Source organism: Pseudophryne corroboree, chromosome 8, assembly GCF_028390025.1.
Source record: "Pseudophryne corroboree isolate aPseCor3 chromosome 8, aPseCor3.hap2, whole genome shotgun sequence".
In the NCBI taxonomy this organism is placed as follows: Eukaryota; Metazoa; Chordata; class Amphibia; order Anura; family Myobatrachidae; genus Pseudophryne; species Pseudophryne corroboree.
The window spans coordinates 71,042,461-71,068,766 of record NC_086451.1 but is presented as its reverse complement, the minus strand read 5'-3'; the positions used below and the strand labels follow the sequence as shown (position 1 = coordinate 71,068,766).

Genomic DNA, 26,306 nt, shown 5'->3' with positions numbered 1-26,306 from the left:
ACACGCCGTTCAGTCAGGAAATTGTTCTATAAAGTGCCTCGTGTCACCACAACAACCGCTACATGATAACGGCAGGCCCATAATACCACACATTAGGAACAGTGTCTCCTGGCTGATAACAGGGCGCCGAACTCCCCTTGCTGCGAGCGGTTTCTGGAGAATTTAATACAACTGAAACAAATTTATCAAGATCACCACAATGCAGACCGGTGAGACATTGATAAACGACCTTCAGCTTTAAAAGCGCCTCTGTAAGCGGTAATTCAACGGCAAAAAGGCACCAAGGGTTTTTTCTTTTATTCAGTAGGGAAAGAACGGATAGTAAGACAGAAAGAAAAGAACACTGCCTGTAACGAGCTGAATTTTACATGGCCCTGTGTACCAGAATATAAGATCCATCACTGAGGGAACCATTTAATACGTACATGGTTGAAAAGTTGCATAAAACGCAGGGCATACTGCATGTGATGAATAGGCTGCAGTTTCACTATCCGCCATTATATTACCATATTTAATTAAGCCAAAATGTAAAAGTGTCACGCACGCTGTCACGTGATCTTTTTAACTGTTAAACTTCCGGCAATAACTGAAATTTAAATAGCTGATAACATACAGTGTAAATGACCCTTTAATTTTTTTTTATTTATGAAAATACATACAAAAAAAAAAAAATGCAGCAATATTTGATATATATATATATATATATATATATGTATATATATATTTTATTTTTTTAAGTGCAGTCTATATGAATTCTTTAAGTTCCATAGAATCGGTGTGAATTCTAGCCTAATATCCTTGCATTACAGGCTGCAACTAAAGCATGGGAGCAATCACCTACAGTAGTAATACAACCCTTGCACCCCTTCTTCTTTGCAATATAGACGTGTGTTACTATAGGATCCCCTTGCTCCAAAAATAAAACATCACTGGAACAAAATGCATTATGTGACTACTGACATTGTATGCCGGCAGACATAAAGAGTTAGCTGTACCTGTAGTACCGCTCAGTGAAGTATGCTGATCTTTACAGATAAATGGGGGCATTAATGATACCATATTAAGAGACAAATACTGATGTTTAAAAGAATGATTAACCCTCTTGACTGCTGTAACACTGGCCCATAACCCAATTTGTACGACACTTGGCGACAGAGAGATGTCATGCGTCAGCGACCTTCTATATCCCAATGAATTGATACGAGATTCAAGAGCGCTTTTTATTACCCTGTTACAGCAAACACTGCAGCAAGCAGGAGGGAGGGGAGGGGCAGCCATGCAGGGATTGAGAGGCGAGAAACACAGTCTGGGTACTTTCTGTGTCAAGGCACTGAGCGAATTCCCTTCCTGTAAATGAGTACGGTGCTTAGCTGGCACAGTTGAACAGCATAGCGGTTGATGGCAGTGAAGCAAAAAAACGAGCAGCTGCAATTATACTCCGCTTGCGGGATTATTTTCTCACCAGTTCAGTAAATCAAGATATTACAGCACATTTAATGAATCTGCTGATCAAGAGGTCTTCACTGCAATGCCTGTCTGTAGTCGGAGAGTGAATGAGGTATTAAGTGAAACGCGTCGTTAGGGTATTTTCCCACAGGGGCAGCAGTAATGTAGCATACAGCTTTGGACAGGTCATGTTTCTCAACTTCATTAAAGGCGATGTGTGCCAAGCACCGTAAAGCAGTATTTGTTAGCTAGGCAAATTCATTCAGGGGAAGAAGACGTGTGGGTTCTGACTACGCAAAAATGTCAGGTTAAAGATTTTAGTGGTCTGAAGCCACATGGCACATACCAGTGATGGCACCGGTTTAACTACATAAACAGAAGCCAAAATGGCTACCTCCACATGTGTTTAGGCAACAGAAGCATTTTTAAAAGGTGAAAGGGATCCTTTCTGCATATACTGTGATGTATGCGGCAGCCTGCAGTCGCCAAGTAAGCAACAGATATAAGTGACAAAGGCTTCTGTGAAAGGTGACACATGAGGACACAGTGACCCCCATACAGACGGCTCGTGGTGCTTGTAGATAAAATCACTTTACTTTAATTAGGATTCTCCTGGTGTAACTGACATGTTTTATAAAACGCCTGGTAAACAAGATGTCCAGGATGTCACAAAGTGGACGAGTCTGACCTATTAGTTTGGGGACAGAAGACAGGAGGCTCGGCTGATGATGCTGGCAGAAAGAATCGTGTGTGTAATCCCATACGTATATACAGGATTTTACGGTCAGTGAGCAACATATAAACATGTTCTGCACCGATATAAAGTCCCCATCACATGGAATCCCGTTGTATGGAATGAATGGTTTAATCCAGACCATCAGGATTCTCTATCCACCGTGTAACGTTGAGATGAACACAATGTTGTCTTGGTCTTTTAGCTCGTAATCCAGCTCACCCTGATGACATGACAGGAAAACACACACATGTAGGGGTCATTTAAGGAAACTGGTGCACAGGTCACGATATAATAGCCACAGCTGTAACCCATAGCAACCAGATTCTAATGGGTACGCTTCGTATTACTGCCTTCAGTTGGATTATTGGAAGTGTTATTATTTGGTTGCCATGGGTAACAACATATAAACCATTCACATTATGGCCGTAAATAAGCCTAGACATTTCTAGTACAAAACTATACAACACTTAATAGAAAAAAAAAAAAAAAATCACATTCATTGGCTTCATTTACAAGAAAAAAAACAACCTAGTTTTGCCTTGTTATTGATTTCCGCTTTGAAAATAAAAATGCCTTCACCTTTGGCCTCTCGCACCCTATCACATTTACCCCTTTGTGTCTGAGTTTTTTTGTTTTTTTTTTTAAAGTAGTACTTCATAAGCAAAGCCAACTGGTTAAACAGATCCTCCAGAAATGTGGTTAATGTGGATTGTTTTCATGGGTATCTTTCTTAGGTTGCATCCAATGTAGACTAGTTGGTGGCATTCCAGCCCACCACATCCACCTTAAGCAGCATATACCAATTGCTTGCGCTGCTCCGCCTGCTGCAAACGTGCATTACCAAGGTCACTTACTCTGTATTCATGGACATAAAGGAATTCAAATAAATTTCTGGCCCAAATTAAGCAATCTAAAGGCAATGTGCTGAAGATTTAGCAATGCTTTGTCTGGGAGTCTGCTTAGTTTCAAATTAAATCTTTGCTGCATATTTACCATCAGTTCCCAATCTGCATCATTAACGAGCACCAGTATACCCGGCCGCCTACAGAGTGGAGAGACACAGACAACAGTTTATCATGATTGGACATTTCAAAATGAAGGATCAACATCTCACACAGGAAACAAAAATGATAACAATTTTATTTTCAGATGACGAAGCTGAAAATGGAAAGTATTCGTAACCAGCATTATGCCACGCAACATCCACTTCCCTCACAGATGGTGTCTGTAACACATTCTGGGCTACTGTAAGATGCACATCAATAAAAAAAAAGCAAGGAGTATGCAAATATCAAAGGTGTACCAGTCATCTACATAAACCGGAGTCAAAAATAAGAATTTACTTACCGATAATTCTATTTCTCGGAGTCCGTAGTGGATGCTGGGGTTCCTGAAAGGACCATGGGGAATAGCGGCTCCGCAGGAGACAGGGCACAAAAGTAAAGCTTTTACAGGTCAGGTGGTGTGTACTGGCTCCTCCCCCTATGACCCTCCTCCAGACTCCAGTTAGGTACTGTGCCCGGACGAGCGTACACAATAAGGGAGGATTTTGAATCCCGGGTAAGACTCATACCAGCCACACCAATCACACCGTACAACTTGTGATCTAAACCCAGTTAACAGTATGATAACAGAGGAGCCTCTGAAAGATGGCTTCCTAACAATAACCCGAATTAGTTAACAATAACTATGTACAAGTATTGCAGATAATCCGCACTTGGGATGGGCGCCCAGCATCCACTACGGACTCCGAGAAATAGAATTATCGGTAAATAAATTCTTATTTTCTCTATCGTCCTAAGTGGATGCTGGGGTTCCTGAAAGGACCATGGGGATTATACCAAAGCTCCCAAACGGGCGGGAGAGTGCGGATGACTCTGCAGCACCGAATGAGAGAACTCCAGGTCCTCCTTTGCCAGGGTATCAAATTTGTAAAATTTTACAAACGTGTTCTCCCCTGACCACGTAGCTGCTCGGCAGAGTTGTAATGCCGAGACCCCTCGGGCAGCCGCCCAAGATGAGCCCACCTTCCTTGTGGAATGGGCCTTAACAGATTTAGGCTGTGGCAGGCCTGCCACAGAATGTACAAGTTGAATTTTGTTCCAAATCCAACGAGCAATCGACTGCTTAGAAGCAGGTGCACCCAACTTGTTGGGTGCATACAGTATAAACAGCGAGTCAGATTTTCTGACTCCAGCCGTCCTTTAAATGTATATTTTTAAGGCTCTGACAACGTTCAACAACTTGGAGTCCTTCAAGTCGTCTGTAGCCGCAGGCACTACAATAGGCTGGTTCAGGTGAAACGCTGATACCACCTTAGGGAGAAGATGCGGACGCGTCCGCAGCTCTGCCCTATGTCGAATGGAAAATTAAATAAGGGCTTTTATAAGATAAAGCCGCCAGTTCAGATACTCTCCCGGCCGAAGCCAGGGCCAGTAACATAGTCACTTTCCATGTGAGATATTTCAAATCCACATTCTTCAGTGGTTCAAACCAATTGGATTTGAGGAAATCTAAAACTACATTTAGATCCCACGGTGCCACCTTAGGCACCACAGGAGGCTGTATATGCAGTACTCCTTTGATAAAAATCTGGACCTCAGGGACTGAGGCCAATTCTTTTTGGAAGAATATTGATAGGGCCGAAATTTGAACCTTAATAGATCCCAATTTGAGACCCATAGACAATCCTGATTGCAGGAAATGTAGGAAACGACCCAGTTGAAATTCCTCCATCGGAGCACTCCGCTGTCGCACCACTCAACATATTTTCGCCAAATACGGTGATAATGCTTCGCGGTGACTTCCTTCCTTGCCTTTATCAAGGTAGGAATGACTTCTTCTGGAATGCCTTTTCCTTTTAGGATCTGGCATTCAAACGCCATGTCGTCAAACGCAGCCGCGGTAAGTCTTGAAAAAGACAGGGACCCTGCTGCAGCAGGTCCCTTCTCAGAGGTAGAGGCCACGGATCGTCCGTGACCCTCTCTTGAAGTTCCGGGTACCAAGTCCTTCTTGGCCAATCCGGAGCCACTAGTCTTACTCCTCTTTGCCGTATAATCCTCAATACCTTTGGTATGAGAGGCAGAGGAGGAAACACATATACCGACTGGTACACCCAAGGTGTTACCAGCGCGTCCACAGCTATTGCCTGCGGATCTCTTGACCTGGCGCAATACCTGTCCAGTGTTTTGTTGAGGCGAGACGCCATCATGTCCACCATTGGTTTTACCCAACGGTTTAATAGCATGTGGAAAACTTCTGGATGAAGTCCCCACTCTCCCGGGTGAAGGTCGTGTCTGCTGAGGAAGTCTGCTTCCCAGTTGTCCACGCCCGGGATGAATACTGCTGACAGTGCTATCACGTGATTCTCCGCCCAGCGAAGGATCCTGGCAGCTTCTGCCATTGCCCTCCTGCTTCTTGTGCCGCCCTGTCTGTTTACATGGGCGACTGTCGTGATGTTGTCCGACTGGATCAACACCGGTCTTCCTTGAAGCAGAGGTTCCGCCTGGCTTAGAGCATTGTAGATTGCTCTTAGTTCCAGAATGCTTATGTGAAGAGACTTTTTCAGGCTCGACCACACTCCCTGGAAATTTCTTCCCTGTGTGACTGCTCCCCAGCCTCTCAGGCTGGCATCCGTGGTCACCAGGATCCAATCCGGTATGCCGAATCTGCGGCCCTCCAATAGATGAGCCTCCTGCAACCACCACAGAAGGGATACCCTTGTCCTCGGCGACAGGGTTATCCGCAGGTGCATCTGAAGATGCGACCCTGACCATTTGTCCAACAGATCCCTTTGCATGGAATCTGCCGAAAAGGATTGCTTCGTAAGAAGCTACCATTTTTTCCCAGGACTCTTGTGTACAGACACCTTTCCTGGTTTTAGGAGGTTCCTGACCAGGTCAGATAACTCCTTGGCTTTTTCCTCGGGAAGAAAAACCTTTTTCTGAACTGTGTCCAGAATCATCCCCAGGAACAGCAGACGAGTTGTCGGCATTAATTGGGATTTTGGAATATTCAGAATCCATCCGTGCTGCTTTAGCACCTCTTGAGATATTGCTAAACCCATCTCTAGCTGTTCTCTGGACCTTGCCCTTATTAGGAGATCGTCCAAGTATGGGATAATTAATACGCCTTTTCTTCGAAGAAGAAATATTATCTCGGCCATTACCTTTGTAAAGACCCGAGGTGCCGTGGACAAACCAAACGGCAGCGTCTGAAACTGATAGTGACAGTTTTGTACAACGAACCTGAGGTACCCCTGGTGTGAGGGGTAAATTGGAACGTGGAGATACGCATCCTTGATGTCCAAGGATACCATAAAGTCCCCTTCTTCCAGGTTCGCTATCACTGCTCTGAGTGACTCCATCTTGAACTTGAACTTCTTTATGTACAGGTTCAAGGACTTCAGATTTAGAATAGGCCTTACCGAACCATCCGGCTTCGGTACCACAAATAGAGTGGAATAATACCCCTTCCCTTGTTGTAGAAGAGGTACCTTGACTATCACCTGCTGCGAATACAGCTTGTGAATGGCTTCCAAAACCGTCTCCCTTTCGGAGGGGGACGTTGGTAAAGCAGACTTCAGGAAACGGCGAGGTGGCTCTGTCTCTAATTCCAACCCGTACCCCTGAGATATTATCTGCAGGATCCAGGGATTTACCTGCGAGTGAGCCCACTGCGCGCTGTAATTCTTGAGACGACCGCCTACCGCCCCCGAGTCCGCTTGCGAAGCCCCAGCGTCATGCTGAGGCTTTTGTAGAAGCCGGGGAGGGCTTCTGTTCCTGGGAAGGAGCTGCCTGTTGCTGTCTCTTCCCTCGTCCTCTGCCTCGTGGCAGATATGAATAGCCCTTTGCTCTCTTATTTTTAAAGGAACGAAAGGGCTGCGGTTGAAAAGTCGGTGCCTTTTTCTGTTGGGGAGTGACTTGAGGTAGAAAGGTGGATTTCCCGGCCGTAGCCGTGGCCACCAAATCCGATAGACCGACCCCAAATAACCCCTCTACGCATCGCCTGTCCACTGTCGTGTCCATAAAGCTCTTCTGGCCGAAATGGACATAGCACTTACCCATGATGCCAGTGTGCAGATATCTCTCTGTGCATCACGCATATAAAGAAATGCATCCTTTATTTGTTCTAACGACAGTAAAATATTGTCCCTGTCCAGGGTATCAATATTTTCGATCAGGGACTCTGACCAAACTACCCCAGCACTGCACATCCAGGCAGTCGCAATAGCTGGTCGTAGTATAACACCTGCATGTGTGTATATACCTTTTTGGATATTTTCCATCCTCCTATCTGATGGATCTTTAAGTGCGGCCGTCTCAGGAGAGGGTAACGCCACTTGTTTTGATAAGCGTGTTAGCGCTTTGTCCACCCTAGGAGGTGTTTCCCAGCGCTCCCTAACCTCTGGCGGGAAAGGGTATAAAGCCAATAACTTCTTGGAAATTAGCAGTTTTTTATCGGGGGCACCCCACGCTTCATCACACACGTCATTTAATTCTTCTGATTCGGGAAGAACTACTGGTAGTTTTTTCACACCCCACATAATACCCTGTTTAGTGGTACCTGTAGTATCAGCTAAATGTAACATCTCCTTTATTGCCAAAATCATATAACGTGTGGCCCTTCTGGAAAATACGGTTGATTCGTCACCTTCACCACCGGAATCAGTGCCTGTGTCTGGGTCTGTGTCGACCGACTGAGGCAAAGGGCGTTTTACAGCCCCTGACGGTGTTTGAGGCGCCTGGACAGGCACTAATTGAGTGTCCGGCCGCCTCATGTCGGCAAACGACTGCTTAAGCGAGTTGACGCTATCCCGTAATTCCACAAATAAGGCATCCATTCTGGTGTCGACCCCCTAGGAGGTGACATCCTCATATTTGGCAATTGCTCCGCCTCCACACCAATAACGTCCTCATACATGTCGACACACACGTACCGACACACAGCAGACACACAGGGAATGCTCTATACGAAGACAGGACCCACTAGCCCTTTGGGGAGACAGAGGGAGAGTCTGCCAGCACACACCAAAAAGCGCTATATATGACAGGGATAGCCTTATGATTAAGTGCTCCCTTATAGCTGCTTTTATATTAATATATTGCCATTTATTATGCCCCCCCTCTCTGTTATACCCTGTTTCTGTAGTGCAGTGCAGGGGAGAGACCTGGGAGCCGTCCTGACCAGCGGAGCTGTGACAGAAAATGGCGCCGTGTGCTGAGGAGATAGGCCCCGCCCCTTTTTCGGCGGGCTCGTCTCCCGCTATTTAGTACATTTAGGCAGGGGTAAATATCTCCATATAGCCTCTGGGGGCTATATGTGAGGTATTTTTTGCCTTTTAAAAGGTTTTCACTTGCCTCCCAGGGCGCCCCCCTCCCAGCGCCCTGCACCCTCAGTGACTGCCGTGTGAAGTGTGCTGAGAGGAAAATGGCGCACAGCTGCAGTGCTGTGCGCTACCTTTAGAAGACTGCAGGAGTCTTCAGCCGCCGATTCTGGACCTCTTCTTGCTTCAGCATCTGTGAGGGGGCCGGCGGCGTGGCTCCGGTGACCATCCAGGCTGTACCTGTGATCGTCCCTCTGGAGCTTCATGTCCAGTAGCCAAGAAGCCAATCCATCCTGCACGCAGGTGAGTTCACTTCTTCTCCCCTCTGTCCCTCGTTGCAGTGATCCTGTTGCCAGCAGGAATCACTGTAAAATAAAAAACCTAAGCTAAACTCTCTAAGCAGCTCTTTATGAGAGCCACCTAGAATTGCACCCTTCTCGGCCGGGCACAAAAATCTAACTGGAGTCTGGAGGAGGGTCATAGGGGGAGGAGCCAGTACACACCACCTGACCTGTAAAAGCTTTACTTTTGTGCCCTGTCTCCTGCGGAGCCGCTATTCCCCATGGTCCTTTCAGGAACCCCAGCATCCACTTAGGACGATAGAGAAAATGTATGGTCTGAAACATTTTTCTAGCACTGTAGTCCAAGGGTTCTCAAACACAGTCCTCAAGACATCCAAGTTTTAAGGATAGTCATACTACAGCACACGTGACTTAATAAGTACCTCAGTTATTTTGCTCTGACCACCTATGCCCAAGCAGGGATATCATTAAAACCTGGATTGCTAGTGGTAAATTTACTAAGATGGGAGTTCTATAGCAACCAATCAGATTCCAGGTATTATCGTCTAGAAGGTGTTCGATAAATGAGAAGTAGAATCTGATTGCTTGCTATGGGCAACATCCTATCTTAAATAGAACTCCCATCTTAGTAAATTTACCCGCTAATGTGACTTGAGGACCAAGGTTGGGAAACACTGCTATGGTCTATCAGTTCCCTAGAGACTTAATAACATCACCGAGGAATAAAGCACTTTGTATTAAACTGCCTCATGCCCCAGTGACATATACTAGTTCCGAGTGATGTGATAGGTTGAATATTCGATCAGTTGACAAAATGGCTTCTTCCACGAAGTATAGGAAAAGGGACGCTTTAAAAAATACCTCAAACCTACAAAAATACTACTATCTGTGTACTGTGCATGGTACACAAGTAACAATTTTACTGTCCAAACAATATAATACTTGCAAACGATGATAAAATAGAGATTTAGTTTCAAACATTGTAATGTAGGTATCGGGAACCCGCATGACGGTTGTATACAATCAATAATATACAGCTATGCACTGATTAATATATAGATACAGTATGGCTTTCATGAAAGACGTTAATCAGTACATCATCTGGGTACCTAAAACACTAATTTGCAAATAACTAATATGTAGTGGCAGAACGCTTCTATACACACCATGGGTGAGATTCAAATGATATATCACGCCCAATTTCCTTTCTAAAATGATCTCCGTTATCGCTAATCATGTTTACTGTGTAAAGGGTTGGGTGCCTCGCCACTTCGGGGGTAGCGAGCTGAAATAACGATACAACGTCCCTGAGGGCAGAAACAGAACGAGTGTGGAAAGGGGTGAAAAGAATTGAATTCCGCCCCATATGTGCTGTTTGTAATACTTACACTGTATCACCTTGAATAAACAGCTCAGGTCGTTCTTTCAGTAAATTCTCTTTGATCCAAACCAGCAACTGCCTGATGTCCCCTGGCAGAAACAGGAACATGGTTACAAGCCAGGCATTTTGCCTCATGAATGTACACTTGATATGACCAACTTCTGACTGATTACACATAAATTATAAAAAAAAAAGGATCTAAGGCAAGAGCATACTTAATAAATAATAATTTTATTTATATAGCGCTTTTCTTCAATAGGACTCAAGGCGCTTAACAAATAGTATGAACACAATACAGGAGGTTTATATCTGCATGAAATATAGAGGCCATGGAGAAAATACAAAGGTGTGGGGGCCATTTTGCATCATCAGTTGCCAGGATTATTCATTCTACCTACGAAGGTACCAGAAGCGGCAGCCATTTTAGGCACATTACATAGGATTACACTGGGCAGTATAAGCAATGCCTGGAACTAATGACACATAATAGGGGAAATACTATGGGCTCCCGACGATTGGGATCCCGGCGGTCATAAGACCAATGCTGGAATCCCAACAGCGAGCGCAGCGTGTCCCCTCGCGGGCTCGCTACACTATTCTATACCCCTTCAAGAGGTGGCGTGGCGTGGACACCCTCCCCCCGAGTGCATATTCCAGGCCCCGGTCGGATTTCCGACCACTGGGAAACTAACAGCTTCCCAATACAAAATACTAGGCGAGATCCTGGCAAAATCATCAGAACCATACATTGTTCATTCTACACCATAGAGTACCAGGCGAGCCGGCTACGGTGGGTGCATCACTTTGGATACATATAGCCCATGCCAGTAAACACCACACAAAGCACTTTGGGCCCGATTTGGAGCTGTGCAAATACCTGCCTGTGCTCAGAATAGGAAAAGCCCCCCCCCCCCAAATCCTTACACTTTGAAAGTAGCCAACATTCCCAACATTACTATCAGTGCCTATTTGAACCAGCTCTGCCGTTACTGTGCGAGAACTGCCCAAAATAAATCAGCCAGATCTCCACATAGGGGTATAGTCAATTGATGTCGGATCCTTTCCGACGGAAAGAATCCGACATCTGAGTATTCAACTGACTCGGACAAACTCGACAGGTTTTGGAGTTGGCCATAGGGGAACGCACCCACCTCCTGCAGAGATCCTTACCAGAAGCAGGGGCAGACAGCCGCCAGACACCGGGTGTGGACCAGCCAGCGCCCAGTAACAGAGGAGCAGTAGCAGCCGGAGCGTGAGAGAAGCAGCAGCTCTGGAGGAGAGATCAGCAGGCAGGCTCCGGTACTTCCGGTCGTGGCCGCCGGGACACAGCACCGCTCTCCGTCCGTAATAGGCATCCGCTCCCCAGCCTGAGCAGCAGCTCAGCAGGTAGAAGGCCATGGTGGGCGAGCAGGGTGAGGGAAGTTCTAGGATCCCGCGGCTCCGGCGGTATGGGTTAAGTGGACGCTAGTCGGGAGCTCAGCTGGGGTTCGTCTGCACTCGTTGCCTACCAGGCCACGCCCCCATTCCCGACAAAGTCAATCCGACTTTTTTAAAAGTCGGATTGACATTCTCGGAACCTGGGGCCAAAACCTGTCAGATTTGGCCGCGTAACACGTGGATCTCCGGCTAATCCGACAATCCACGTGGTTTCCGACAAGTCGGCCCGGCTTTGAATCGGTCGGAACCCCTTCCGACCTAAACCCGTCGGAAAGTGCCGTCTTTCCGACAAGACGGCAGTTTCCCACAGGTAAAGAATATACCCCATAGCCTGCAATTCCGTCTACCCTCGCACGACATGCCGGTGGATCTCTTATTCTATGTGAGAACGTAAAACTGCAAGTGGAGATAAGTGTGAGATGTGTAACAAATCCATATAGTTGCTCACAGCTAAAACCGTGAGATCCATCTGCAGAGTGGACTTGTGTGCAATTCTGAATCACCTCTGTGTACTAGTAAGATAACGGAAACATAATATCCACGGAGACAAACAAAAAGCATATACTGTACTAATACACATTATACATACATACATACATACAATTGGGGTGAATATATATATAAAATTTGAAAATGTGCACTGACTACTGGAAATGTACCATACATCCAGATATATTATGTGCACGTGTGTGTAAATTATATATATATTACACACAACTTTATAGAAGTGAAATTCCAAGCAGATACAACATTGGCAAAGGCCCACTCAGTGGGTATTGCAGCAAAGCAGTGAGCAGCAGTCTTTCGCACTTGCATAAGTCATGGATGACTGTACATGCAGCAGTGCAGTGTCCCCGCAACATGGTGCACTGGAGATGACGCCCACACTGCGGGGAGGGTAGTGAGCTCTGCTACGTGTGATGGAGAGCGGCGCTGGTCACTGCAGGGTCAGGCGCAGGGATCCGAAGGCTCGTTCATCAGCCTGACTCAGGAGGGTCAGGGAGTTCTGCCTGGTTCCCACACGCACACATTCTCGGTCCAGGGAAGCTATTGTACAGGAGAGTTACCATGGAGAGCCCGGCATCACTGCACTTCGCCCATTGTTCCAAGTCTGGGAAGGGGCCATTCCGAGCCCTGTCTAATGAGTAACCGAAGTCCTATTAAATTGTTGTACTACAGTACAGCCCCGTGCAGTGAAACCCCAACCTCAATGGAGGCGCTATAATTCTCTGGTGCAGAAATCGGAGATTTCCTATAGGAGTAGACACTCATGTTATTTATTCTTCTGCCCGGGAGTGTGTGCGGCTCGCTGTGCACACACAACTTTCATGCAGAATAGCTCTCAGTCTCCCTTTGATCCCAACTAAAGCATCTCATGACACAAAGCACAATGCTCCACAAACATAGAAGGATTACATGTATTACAAAGCACACAATGCCAGGGAATATCTAAACATTGCTGCAGATCAGCTGCATCACTTCATGGCAAATTTACGGACCAAGGCTAGGAAAGGCTTGGTTTATATCCCGGGAACATGACAGCACCGTGTCCTCCCCAGTCCTCAATTCAATCTATGTGGAGTGGAGACCCACCACCAAATAGTCGGGGTCATTCCGAGTTGTTCGCTAGCTGCCGTTGTTTGCAGCGCAGCGATGAGGCTAAAAATCGGCATTTCTGCGCATGCGTAGGCACCGCACACGCGACGTACGGGTACAAAGTCATTTGTGGTTTTGCACAGGTTCTAGCGACGTTTTCATTCGCACTGGCGGCCGCAAGAAGATTGACAGGAAGGGGGTGTTTCTGGGTGTCAACTGACCGTTTTCAGGGAGTGCTTAGAAAAACGCAGGCATGCCAGGGAAAACGCAGGCGTGGCTGGGCTAATGCTGGGTGGGTGTATGACGTCAAAAGCCAACCCACCAACGTTAGAATCAACGCACAGAATAAGTAACTACAGGGCTGGTTTTGTTTTGCACAAAATGTTTTTGCAGGCGCTCTGCTGCACAAGCGTTTGCACTTCTGCAAAGCTAAAATACACTCCCCGGTGGGCGCCGACAATGCGTTTGCACGGCTGCAAAAAACTGCTAGCGAGCGATCAATTTGGAATGACCACCAGTATGCACAAACTATGGGAGAGACAGAACACGACTTGGGCTTTTCGCATCTTGCAGAGCTTATACCCTATGTATTCCGGCTGTTCTGGGAGTAATCCCCAATGAGACAGAAGTATCAGAGCAATTCTACAACTGAAAGTGTGGTCATTCCGGTTGTTAAGTCCACTTTCATTTTATTACTTCTGAACTCACCAATTTTCAACACTATGGGGGTCATTCCGAGTTGTTCGCTCGTTATTTTTTTTCTCGCAACGGAGCGATTAGTCGCTAATGCGCATGCGCAATGTCCGCAGTGCGACTGCGCCAAGTAAATTTGCTATGCAGCTAGGTATTTTACTCACGGCATTACAAGGTTTTTCATCGTTCTGGTGATCGTAGTGTGATTGACAGGAAGTGGGTGTTTCTGGGCGGAAACAGGCCGTTTTATGGGAGTGTGTGAAAAAACGCTACCGTTTCTGGGAAAAACGCGGGAGTGGCTGGAGAAACGGAGGAGTGTCTGGGCGAACGCTGGGTGTGTTTGTGACGTCAAACCATGAACGACACTGACTGAACTGATCGCAGATGCCGAGTAAGTCTGGAGCTACTCAGAAACTGCTAAGAAGTGTCTATTCGCAATTCTGCTAATCTTTCGTTCGCAATTTTACTATGCTAAGATTCACTCCCAGTAGGCGGCAGCTTAGCGTGTGCAAAGCTGCTAAAAGCAGCTTGCGAGCGAACAACTCGGAATGACCACCTATAAGCAGAAAATAAAATGTCTGCAAGGGGCTCACACATTACTGCTAAACTGCCTCACTCAGGCCAGGGCAAGCCCTATACAGCCCACACTCCGCCAGTGAGAACCTAGACCAGTGGGTGGGATTGAGAGGGATCAATGTGAAGATAATGGGGATGCAAGAGAACTTCACAGATGTGTTGACTCTTTGTTTAATTAACCAGAAAGTGGTTCTTTTGAAAAGCAATTTCGCACAGGGGGCTCAGCCATGAGCAAACAGGGCCGGTCAGTTAGCAGGAGGGGGGCCACGGGAACAGCTGGCACCGTCTTACATGTGAACTGCATCCTAATCAGTTTAAATGGCTCATACCAGCGTCCACCCCCTACTTTACGCAGTATCCTGACAATAAATTCCACAGAGACGGCCAAAGAACTCGGGGGGCGAAAGCTGTTCTGGGCAGGGCCTTGTTAATGTCCTCTACACAACCTCCATAATCACGAGTTCCAAAGAAGCCTTTACAGGAAGGGGGGGGAAGAGTCTGACATCACACTGCTAACTTAATTACATCACTTGTCACATGGCCCAATGCACACGCTTGTGGCCGTCTCCTCTTCCTGGGTGCATGTCCGTGTTGTGGGTCCGATTCTTCATGCAAAAAATAACATAAGACACTTCAAATAGAAGGAACCATTCAAGGCCCGCAACTGGGAAAATATGCTGGTGTGTGTGTGTTTAATTCATCTACACTCCTTTCAATTATCGTGAGGGGTATTCCTACAGCACCACTGTAAAGGATACTCACAAGGAACTGACTGAACGGGCAAGGTCACATGATGTTTCTTGATCCCCTGAAACAGCAGCTCTGCGCCACCTCTGAAATAAGATAATAAAAACATGAGATATGGTGACATGCCTTCCACAGAGGAGGGGGTGTTACACACACACACACACACACACACACACACACACACACACACACACACAGCAAAGTGCCACAACAGAGCCTGAAGCAGACAAAGGATTCCCCGCAGGCTCCTGCAGGACACGGGTCCCAAATTACCATTTCTATGTCATGCTCTCTAGGGTACGAAGGAGACGTAAAACAAGCTCCATCCGCAGGGAAGACGAAGCGACCTGAAGGTTCCCATTACACATTAGGACAGAGGGTGAGCAGTCTGTCTCGTTTTTGAAAGTAAAGTAACCCACTGAATCCAAAATACAAAAGCAGAGAATACACACTAGCAAAAAGAAATAAGTAAATTCCATGGTCTGTGTATTTTTTAGCTAGCTAGTCAGCTTGTGTGCACCCTCCTGCAGCTTTTACAAAATGCATTGCTATTGTCATTTTGTTACGTTCATTCTGTTCTTTTCAGCCAAGTATTTATATCATGAGGCAGCAATTTTCTTTAGTTTTGTTGCCTTTGTAATATGACATTTCAAACAGCTACAATCTAATAAATACTGTTTTTGATGGGGTTTACTCACTAGGAAATGTAACAATAAAATCTCCCAAAAACAAAACACACACAATATTATAATAATAATAATAATAATAAAAAAGATAGCACTATTATAGATATACTCAGCATAACTAAACAAACATGACAAACTATAATTGACTTAGGGGTATATTCAATTGAAGTCGAAAGCTGCCGTCTGTCGAAAAGACAGCAGTTTTCGACTTTTTTTTTCAGGTCAGAAGGGATTCCAACCTATTCAATATAACCCCAAAATATTCGACAAGTCGAGAAATTCGACTTGTCGAAAAGCACGTGGATCGCGTAATAGCTGCCGATCCGCGTGCTTTGGCCCCCTATTCAACCATCTCAATTCGACTTTAAAAAAAAAGTCGAATTGAGATGTGGGGAGCAGAGATGGGGGAGTGGAGGAGACGGGGGGGGAGACGGGGGAGAGCCGTGGGCAAACGGGGGAGAGCAGTGCTACAGCAGCGGCATAGCCGGAGGATGTGTCACAGCCGCCGCTCACAGCAGCGTCCACCCGGCTCCAGCAAGCGAGACCTCGCTTGCTGGAGCTGGGTGGACGCTGCCGTGAACGGCGGCTCTGGCACATCCTCCGGCTACGCTGCTCTCCCCCGTCTAAGCTCCTGCATCTCAATTCGACTTTTTTAAAAGTCGAATTGAGATGGCATGGACGGATCCATTCCGACAAATGAATGTCGGAATGGATCCAACTTCAATTGAATATACTCCTTAAACAGTTAAAATGGGCATACACTATACAAATATCTGGCAGATAATCTGTGGTTGGAATGAAAATCTGGTAATGGATGAGAACAACTAACAATCGACCATTTGCTACTGAACACTGGAAAATGGACAAAACCTGTCCGTGATTTAACCAATTTGTATAAACGACAGTTTTTGTCCATTCTCCAGTGTTTGGTAGCAAATGACCGATTGTCAGTTGCTCTCATCCATTACCAGGTTTTCACGCCAACCACAGATTATCTGCCAGATAATTGTATAGTGTATGCCCAGCCTTATGGTGCCCGTACACTTGTGCGAAGCCCCACGACATCGCGGGGCTTTGCCCCAGCAGTTCAGGTGCGATGAAATCGCACCTGAACTGCCAAAGTGATTACCATGCGATCATGCGATAGATCGCATGGTAATCACGTGATGGGCACGTCAACGCCGAGTGGGAGCGGCCCGGGCATATTGCATGTGTTTTTAAAAACACATGCGATCGCACTGCGATGCGATAAATATTAAGTGCAGCACATACTATCTTGAGACGCAAGATTTGACCGGCCTGCCGTCGCAAGGTACCTAAAATGTGCATACAATCCTTCGATTTCGACCACATCTGTGAGAGAAATACAAGGATTGTACCTGATATCTCACAAGTGTATGGGTGGACGCTGCTGTGAGCGGCGGCTGTGACACATCCTCCTACTACTGCAGAGTACAGGCAATTCAGCAATACTGTGCCGAGTGTTGTGCTTCTTTTTTGGATCTTTTACTGCTCTTATCAAAACCTGCTCACTTAGTGTGCGTCTAAATTACACTGTCCTACACAACCTTTATTTCTTCTGGAACCTATACTATTTAAGTACTTTGGGATGTACTGCCCACCTTATGCTTAAGCATGATAGATAGTGAAGTGCCGCAACTAGGCGGCGAAAGGGGGCAATATAGAGAGAACTTTATGGGACGCCGATACCTCCATACGGCTCCTCCAGCCAGCTGCTCCTCCTCACCCAGTGATGGACTCGAGGTCAGTGGCGGATCCATAGGAGGCAATCACATCCTGCAGCATCCTCCCACAAATATTTAAAAGGTGCACTGCACTCCCCCATACCCTCCGGCATGAAGAGTCGAGTGGCCAGGCAGTGCTGAAGAAGTCTAGGGAGACGTTTGTTTTTGCGAGAGCACCAGATCGCGGAAAACCCGCGGCCACCAGTGGTCCCAGGCTGTGCAGGCTTGCACACACTAACACCAGCCTTATCCAGCAACAGGGTCACCAGAGGGCACCATACCTCTAACATGACCCTCTCCAGGAGAGACAGAATACTCTGTTCTTGGACTTCTTTCTTAATGTTTTATTGCCAACACTTGTGTTGAACTAGTTATTTGATAAGAAAGGTGTTTCACCACAGGTGATGGGAAGACCAGGAACGGGGAGGGTCATGTTGGGAGGTATGAGGCAAATAAGACAGCCAATCAACGAACACCGCTCACCAGGTGGTGACCAGATAGCAAGAAGAAGGGTTCATTTGTGCAACTGGAGCGGTATGGGACACCACCCCTCCCCAGAACATAAGACCCCCAACATACATTATTTCACTTCCGCATCACAGCTCAAAACAAAGCCTGCTTGCACAAAATATCAAACTGGCACAGAGACTTCTAGCCTCATTCACCTGGACATAAGATTATTAAAAGAACTCACAATACTGCTCAATGGTGGTCATTCCGAGTTGTTCGCTCGCTGCCGATTTTCGCAGTGCAGCGATCAAGTGAAAAAACTGCAAAAATGCGCATGCGCATGGTACGCAGCGCGCATGCGCTAAGTACTTTCACACAAAACTTTGCCAATTTACACAAGCTCGAGCAACGTTTTTTCATCGCTCGAGTGATCGTAGTGTGATTGACAGAAAGTGGGTGTTTCTAGGCGGAAACTGGACGTTTTCAGGGAGTGTGCTAAAAAACGCAGGCGTGCCAGGTAAAAACGCAGGAATGGCTGGAGAAACGGGGGAGTGGCTGGCCGAACGCAGCGCGTGTTTGTGACGTCAAACCAGGAACTAAACGGACTGAGGTGATCGCAGTCTAGGAGTAGGTCTGGAGCTACTCAGATACTGCAAGGAATTATTTAGTAGCAATTCTGCTAATCTTTCATTCGCTATTCTGCTAAGCTAAGATACACTCCCAGAGGGCGGCGGCCTAGCGTGTGCAATACTGCTAAAAGCAGCTAGCGAGCAAACAACTCAGAATGAGGGCCAATATTACATGCGTGTATTGTGCTATATTACACCCAGTAAATATACCTGTACAGTTTAACCGATTGTGGCAAATTTTTGTTTGATGTCTTCTACTTACCTGCATACAACTGTATTTAGGGCCCGATAAAGACCTAAAATGCATATGCACCGCAATGTGCAGGCACATCGCCAAACAGCTACAGGATGGTGCGAAAAAGGTGATTGACAGGAAGAGGTCATTTGTGGGTGGTAGCTTGCCGTTTTCAGAGAGTGTCAGGAAAAACGCGGGCGTTCCCAAGCGTTTTCTGGGAGGGTGTGCGACGTCCGCTCCAGCCCCGATCAGCCGGTTTGTATCGCACTGTAGGAGTAAGTCCTGGGCTATGCACAGACTGGAAAAATCATTCGATGGTGAGGGAGTTGCAAACGGATTTGCAGCTGTCCACTGGCGGAATTTTCGTATACCGTACACATGCATTCGCACACTTGTACAGGGCGGGTTTTCACTCTCTATGGACGGCAGCTATCTGATCGCAGGCCGCTGCAAAAACGTACAGCAGAGATCAGGTCTGAATCAGGCCCTTAATACCACTTGTGTACACAACCAATTGTAGGTGGTGCATTTTTACTCTAAATAAAATTGATTTATCACTAATTCAGACACCAGCATCTTTTTACATTGAATTCAATCAGTGACCCATCGCCTCCTTTTGTGATTATACGAGTACTTAGGGTCTGGGTTAACCTAGGTCTAGCCGCCGCACTCCAGTCTCCATTGTAGGATAGCGGCAGTCTCCTCCTCCTCCTCCTACACGATACATATACATTTGTTTTAGCATTTTTCCAGTAATTCATATTTTCATTCACATCTGTGCATTTTTGTGTGTGAGAGAGAAAATAGGATTTTAATTACCTACCGGTAAATCCTTTTCTCGTAGTCCGTAGAGGATGCTGGAGTCCACATTAGTACCATGGGGTATAGACGGGTTCACTAGGAGCCACTGGCACTTTAAGAGTTTGAGAGTGTGGACTGGCTCCTCCCTCTATGCCCCTCCTACCAGACTCAGTCTAGAAACTGTGCCCGAGGAGACGGACAACTTCGAGAGAAGGATTTTAGACAGATAGTGGCGAGATTCACACCAGCTCACACACAAGGCAAACCAAGCTAACCAGCTAGAAACATCAGCAACGGCTGAACAATATTACTTACCAAGTAACAAAACAGTACTAAACCAAGAACCAAGCAGTACTGAATTAAGTAACCACTGCAAGATCACGAAGCGCTGGGCAGGTGCCCAGCATCCTCTACGGACTACAAGAAAAGGATTTACCGGTAGGTAATTAAAATCCTATTTTCTCTTACGTCCTAGAGGATGCTGGGGTCCACATTAGTACCATGGATATGTACCAAAGCTGCCAGAACGGGAGGGAGCGCGCGGAGGCTCCTGCAGAACTGACTGACCAAACTTCAGGTCCTCACGGGCCAAAGTATCGAACTTGTAGAACTTTGCAAACGTGTTCGACCCAGACCAAGTAGCTGCTCGGCAAAGCTGTAAAGCCGAGACACCCCCGGGCAGCCGCCCAGGAAGAACCCACCTTACGAGTAGAGTGGGCCATAACAGACGTAGGACACGGCAATCCTGCCGTAGAATTAGCATGCTGGATAGTGAACCTAATCCAGGGAGAGATCATCTGCTTAGAAGCAGGAAACCCAAGTTTCTTGGGATAATACAGGACAAACAGAGAGTCCGATTCACTGTGACGAGCAGACCTCTTCACATAGATTTTCAGAGCCCTTACAACATCCAAGGACTTTGAGGAGTCAGTAGCAACTAGCACCACAATAGGTTGGTTGATATGAAATGCCAACACAACCTTCGGAAGGAACTGCTGACGTGTCCGGAGCTCAGCTCTATCTTCATGGAAGATCAAGTAGAGGCTCTTACAAGACAAAGCCCCCAACTATGACACACGTCTAGCAGAAGCTAAGGCTAACAAAGTGACAGCCTTCCACGTAAGAAATTTGACCTCAACCACCGGTAGAGGCTCGAACCAATCCGATTGGAGGAACTGTAACACCTCATTAAGATCCCAGGGTGCCATAGGCGGTACAAAGGGAGGCTGGATGTGCAGAACCCTTTTCAGAAAAGTCTGAACCTCAGGGAGGGAAGCCAACTGTTTCTGGAAGAAAATGGATAGGGCCGAAATCTGGACCTTTACGGATCCCAAGCTCAGGCCCATATCCACACCTTCTTGCAGGAAGAGGAGAAACCGTCCCAGTTGAAACTCCACCGTAGGAAACTTCTTGGACTCACACCAAGATACATATTTTTTCCAAATACGATGGTAAAGTTTAGACATTACTCCTTTTCTAGCCTGTATCAGGGTAGGAATAAACTTGTTCGGAATGCCCTTCCGAGCTAATATCTGGCGTTCAACCTCCATGCCGTCAAATGTAGCCGTAAGTCTTGATAAGCAAATGGCCCCTGCTGCAGCAGGTCATCCCGAAGAGGACTCGGCTCTTCTAGCAGTAGATCCAGAAGATCCGCGTACCAAGCCCTTCTTGGCCAGTCCGGAGCAATAAGGATTGCCTGAACTCTTGTTCTCCTTATGAGCTTTAGAACTCTTGGAATGAGTGGAAATGGAGGAAACACGTACACTGACTGGAACACCCACAGAGTCACTAGGGCGTCCACCGCCACGGCTTGTGGGTTTCTCGACCTGGAACAATACCGCCGAAGCTTCTTGTTGAGACAAGAGGCCATCATATCTATTTGAGGTACACCCCAAAGATCTGTTACCTCCGAACACCTCCGGATGGAGTCCCCACTCTCCTGGATGGAGATAGAGTCTGCTGAGAAAGTCTGCTTCCCAGTTGTCTACTACCGGAATGAAGATTGCTGACAGCGCCAACGCGTGTTTTTCTGCCCAGAGGATGATTCTTGTTACCTCTGACATTGCAGCTCTGCTCTTCGTTCCGCCCTGTCGGTTTATGTAAGCCACCGTCGTTACATTGTCCGACTGCACTTGAATGGCTCGATCTCGCATAAGATGGGCCGCTTGGAAAAGACCGTTGTAGATGGCCCTTAGTTCCAGAATGTTTATTGGAAGGCTGGATTCCAGGCTTGACCACCGTCCTTGGAAGGTTTCCCCCTGAGTGACCGTGCCCCAGCCTCAGAGACTTGCATGCATGGTTAGAAGGACCCAGTCCTGAATCCCGAACCTGTGTCCCTCCAGGAGGTGAGGTAGTTGCAGCCACCAGAGGAGTGAAATCCTGGCTTTCGGCGATAGACGTATTCTCTTGTGCATGTGTAGATTAGATCCCGACCACTTGTCCAGGAGATCCAGTTGGAAGGGCCGAGCATGAAACCTTCCGTACTGTAGAGCCTCGTAAGAGCCCACCATCTTCCCCAGAAGGCGAATGCACTGATGAACCGAAAACCCGGGCTGGCTTCAGGACATCCTGGACCATTGTTTGTATCACCAACGCTTTCTCCTCCGGGAGAAACACCCTCTGCACTTCCGTGTCGAGGATCATTACCAGAAAAGACAACCTCCTGGTTGGCTCCAAATGTGATTTTGGAAGATTCAGGATCCAACTGTGTTCCCTGAGCAGATGAGTCGTGAGAACAATGGACTGCAACAACTTCTCCCTGGACGATGCCTTTATAAGCAGATCATCCAGATATGGGATTATGTTCACACCCTGTCTGCGCAGGAGAACCATCATCTCTGCCATCACCTTGGTGAACACCCTCGGTGCTGTGGAGAGGCCGAATGGCAGTACCTGGAATTGATCTGAGATAAGCCTGGTGAGGCGGCCAAATCGGAATGTGGAGGTACGTATCCTTGATATCCAGGGATACCAGAAACTCTCCCTCCACCAGACCTGAGACCCTCAGGTAAGGGTTCAACGATTTCAAGTTCAAAATTTGTCTGACTGAACCATTCGGTTTCGGTACCATGAAAAGGTTTGCAAAATAACCCATGTTTTGCATATGAGGTGGAACTGGGACAATGACCTGTGACTTTTCCAATTTTAGGATGGCTTCCTGTAGGATAGCCCTGTCTGCCAGCAAAGCTGGCAATCCTGATCTGAAGAATCGGTGAGGCGGGAGTTCTTGAAACTCCAGTCTGTACCCCTGGGGCACAATATCCTGTACCCAGGGATCCAGGCCGGATGACACCCAGACGTGTCTGAAATGTCTGAGCCTCGCACCCACCAGCCGGTCCTCCAGGCTTTGAGCTCCACCGTCATGCTGAGGATTTTGAGGAACCAGAAGCAGGTTTCTGGTCCTGGGAGCCTGCGGGTGCAGGTTTTTTGTATATTGCCCGACCACCTCTAAAGAAAGTGGTAGGAGGCTTGAACTTTTTTGGCTTAGCGGTCCGAAAGGACTGCGGCACAGCTGAAGAAAATGGTTTCTTCGTAGAACAGCTAGCAGAGGGAAGGAAAGGTGACTTACCCGCGGTTGCCGTGGAAATCCACGCATCCAACACTTCCCCAAATAGAGCCTGACCTGTGTAGGGTAGGTTCTCCACACTTCTCCTGGATTCCGCGTCTGCAGACCATTGGCGTAGCCAGAGTCCCCTGCGGGCTGAGACCGACATGGAAGATATCCGTGCAGTCAGCGTACCCAGGTCCTTCATGGATTCCACCATGAACCCCGTAGAATCTTGTATGTTACGTAAAAACAGTTCAATGTCACTTCTATCCATTGTATCCAAATACTCTAGTTATGTGCCTGACCACTTTACTATGGCTTTAGAAATCCATGCACAGGTAATAGTGGACCTTAACGCCACTCCTGAAGCAGTGTAAATGGATTTGAGCGTAGTGTCAATCCTACGATCAGCCGGTTCTGTTAACGCGGTAGATCCAGGGACAGGTAAAACCACCTTTTTAGACAGTCTGGAGACAGATGCATCCAAAATGGGTGGGTTTTCCCATTTTTTCCTATCTTCCTCAGGGAAGGGAAAAGCAATCAGAACCCTTTTTGGGATCTGGAATTTTTTCTCCGGGTTTTCCCAGGATTTTTCAAATATAGCATTTAATTCTTTAGACGCAGGGAAGGTTAGCAAGGCTTTCTTATTGTCAGTGAAGTAAGCCTCCTCAACCTGCTCAGGTGTGGTGTCATTAATGTTTAACACATCTCTAATGACCTCAATCATGAGCTGCACCCCCTTAACAAGGGATGCCGCCCCCGTCAGCACATTCCCATCACCGTCTGCAGTATCAGAATCGGTATCCGTGTCATCTTGCATAATTTGGGCAAGTGCACGTTTCTGTGGGAACATGCTAGGGGATTTTGCAGGAATAGGGACAGAGCCTGACCAAACTGCCATAGACTTCAACACCTGAGTTTCAGTCTAAAGGGGGGTACTCACGGGAGAGATGTGTGCTGAGCGATCTTAACACAGACCGCTCAGCACACATCTCTCACCCCGCTCAGCACAGCGCGATGTGCTGAGCGAGGGGGAAAGCCGACGGGGGGCCGCTCACATCAAACAACGGTGAAGTGAGCGACCCGCTAGATTGAGCCTGCATGCAGCTCAATCTAGCATCGGCGATAGCGATGCGCGGGGCCGCGCATCGCTATCGCTGGAGGGCATACACACGGCAGATCCGTGCTTAAAATCTTTTTTTTAAGCACAGATCTCTCCGTGTGTACCCCCCTTAAGTATTAGCTACCCTAGTAGTGATCTCAGAGATAATTCCTTTGATAGAAGTTAACCACTCAGGTTCAACAATAGGGATCTGAGACAAAGCATTACAATCCTGTGCACATGGAATGGATCCCTCCTGAGAGGAAACATCTTCTGCAGCATATGACACAGAGTCCCTTGACATGGCTATGTGAGATATTAAACACCCCCCCCACACACACACACACAGGAAATGTCAGACACAGTTTCCCCCCAAGTATGCCACAGAGATTGGAGCCAACCCACACACAGCGCTTTTTGAGGTAGAACTAATGAAACTACCAGCGCTGTCTGTGTACCTTGATAGACTACACAGACTTTACACAGCCTCCACCTCCCCCCTTCTACCGCACAGGATAGCTGGAGTTGCTTGGAGGGAGAGCTCTCCCTGATAGCGTCTGTTGTACAGGAACTGCAGGCAGGAAAATGTCGCTGAACGCTGCTGGGTCCGCTCTGAGGAGAAGCTCCGCCCCCCGGAAATGGTGCTGCTTCCCACTCTTCATTATATTATACTGGCCTGAGGATTTCTGCTGGCAGCGATCCGGGGACCCTGACAGGCTTGCTGACCAGTGTAGGGTATAGGCGCTGGCTCAGGGCGCCTCTCATAGTGCCGCACTATGTACCGCTGAGCCCCGGAGCGCAGTTAGTACCGCGCTTCCTACCCTGTTACCGCCATCTTCACACTGGCTCCCGCCTTGCCAGGGGGGGCGGTGACTCACTCGCCACTGAAGTCTTCTTGCTCTGTAAGGGGGTGGCGGCATGCTGCGGGAGTGAGCGGTCTCCTGGAGCGGCTAATGATCAGCACCCTCAGGAGCTCAGCGTCCTGTCAGAGGAGATAGTGGCTCAGACCCCGCAGGGCGGACACTACACCCCCCCTTAGTCCCACGAAGCAGGGAGGCTGTTGCCAGCAGCCTCCCTGTAAAATAATAAACTCTTAAGAAAACTTTTACTAGAGAAACTCTGGAGAGCTCCCCTAGCTGTGACCGGCTCCTCCGGGCACATTTTCTAAACGGAGTCTGGTAGGAGGGGCATAGAGGGAGGAGTCAGCCCACACTCTCAAACTATTAAAGTGCCAGTGGCTCCTAGTGGACCCGTCTATACCCCATGGTACTAATGTGGATCCCAGCATCATCTAGGACGTAAGAGAAACCACATCTGATTTCAAGGCAGAGAGACCTGTTCAGCTTACCTTGCAATCACAGTCACTGGGGCTACTAAGTCAGCATATGAAGGAGATGGAACAGGCTAGCACACTTCTATACAAGACAGGTGACCTGCTGCTACACATCAGTGTCCCTAGCACTTGGATTATTAATAACACACCAAAGGGAGCAGGATTAGACAGCCCAACCCCCACCTCTCTGCACCGTACAGACGCATGGTCAATTCCCTGTCACAAGATCGATTAACCGATAGACAAACAACTCACCCAAATTCCAGCTGCAAACACATGGGCGCAGCCATATTGCTACCCTCACCAGGAACACACACAGTGATACAGGAAGTGCACTGTGCAGCCTTCACTCCTGCTATCTCTCTCCCCACACACACACAGGCTGGTTCCCCACACACTTCCTTTCCCTTCCTGCTCTACACTGCCTAATCCACTTCTTCCACTATGAGCTCACTTCCTGGTTGCAGTAACTCCTTCAGGCCCTGAAGCCCAGTCTAGTGCAGTGGTTAGAGCTCCATAGTAACGCAGGACAAGGCAAT

General features: G+C 47.5%; 1 protein-coding gene and 1 long non-coding RNA gene across 2 annotated transcripts in view; one reads left to right on the top strand and one right to left on the bottom strand.

Annotated features, from left to right (window-relative positions):
- URM1 (ubiquitin related modifier 1) overlaps positions 1–26,194 on the bottom strand; it is a 26,244-nt gene extending 50 nt beyond the window's left edge. The window contains exons 1-5 of the mRNA XM_063936625.1: positions 26,023–26,194; positions 15,255–15,325; positions 10,198–10,279; positions 3,176–3,224; positions 1–2,402 (exon numbers count right to left, since the gene is read on the bottom strand). The exon at positions 1–2,402 is cut by the window's left edge and continues 50 nt beyond it. Of these exons, the coding sequence (XP_063792695.1) occupies positions 2,334–2,402; positions 3,176–3,224; positions 10,198–10,279; positions 15,255–15,325; positions 26,023–26,057 (306 nt within the window). The 5' untranslated portion in view covers positions 26,058–26,194 and the 3' untranslated portion in view covers positions 1–2,333. The remainder of the gene's footprint in view (positions 2,403–3,175; positions 3,225–10,197; positions 10,280–15,254; positions 15,326–26,022) is intronic.
- Positions 26,193–26,306, top strand: part of LOC134948565 (uncharacterized) — an 86,759-nt gene continuing 86,645 nt past the window's right edge. The window contains exon 1 of the long non-coding RNA XR_010182974.1: positions 26,193–26,306. This is a non-coding gene — a long non-coding RNA (uncharacterized LOC134948565).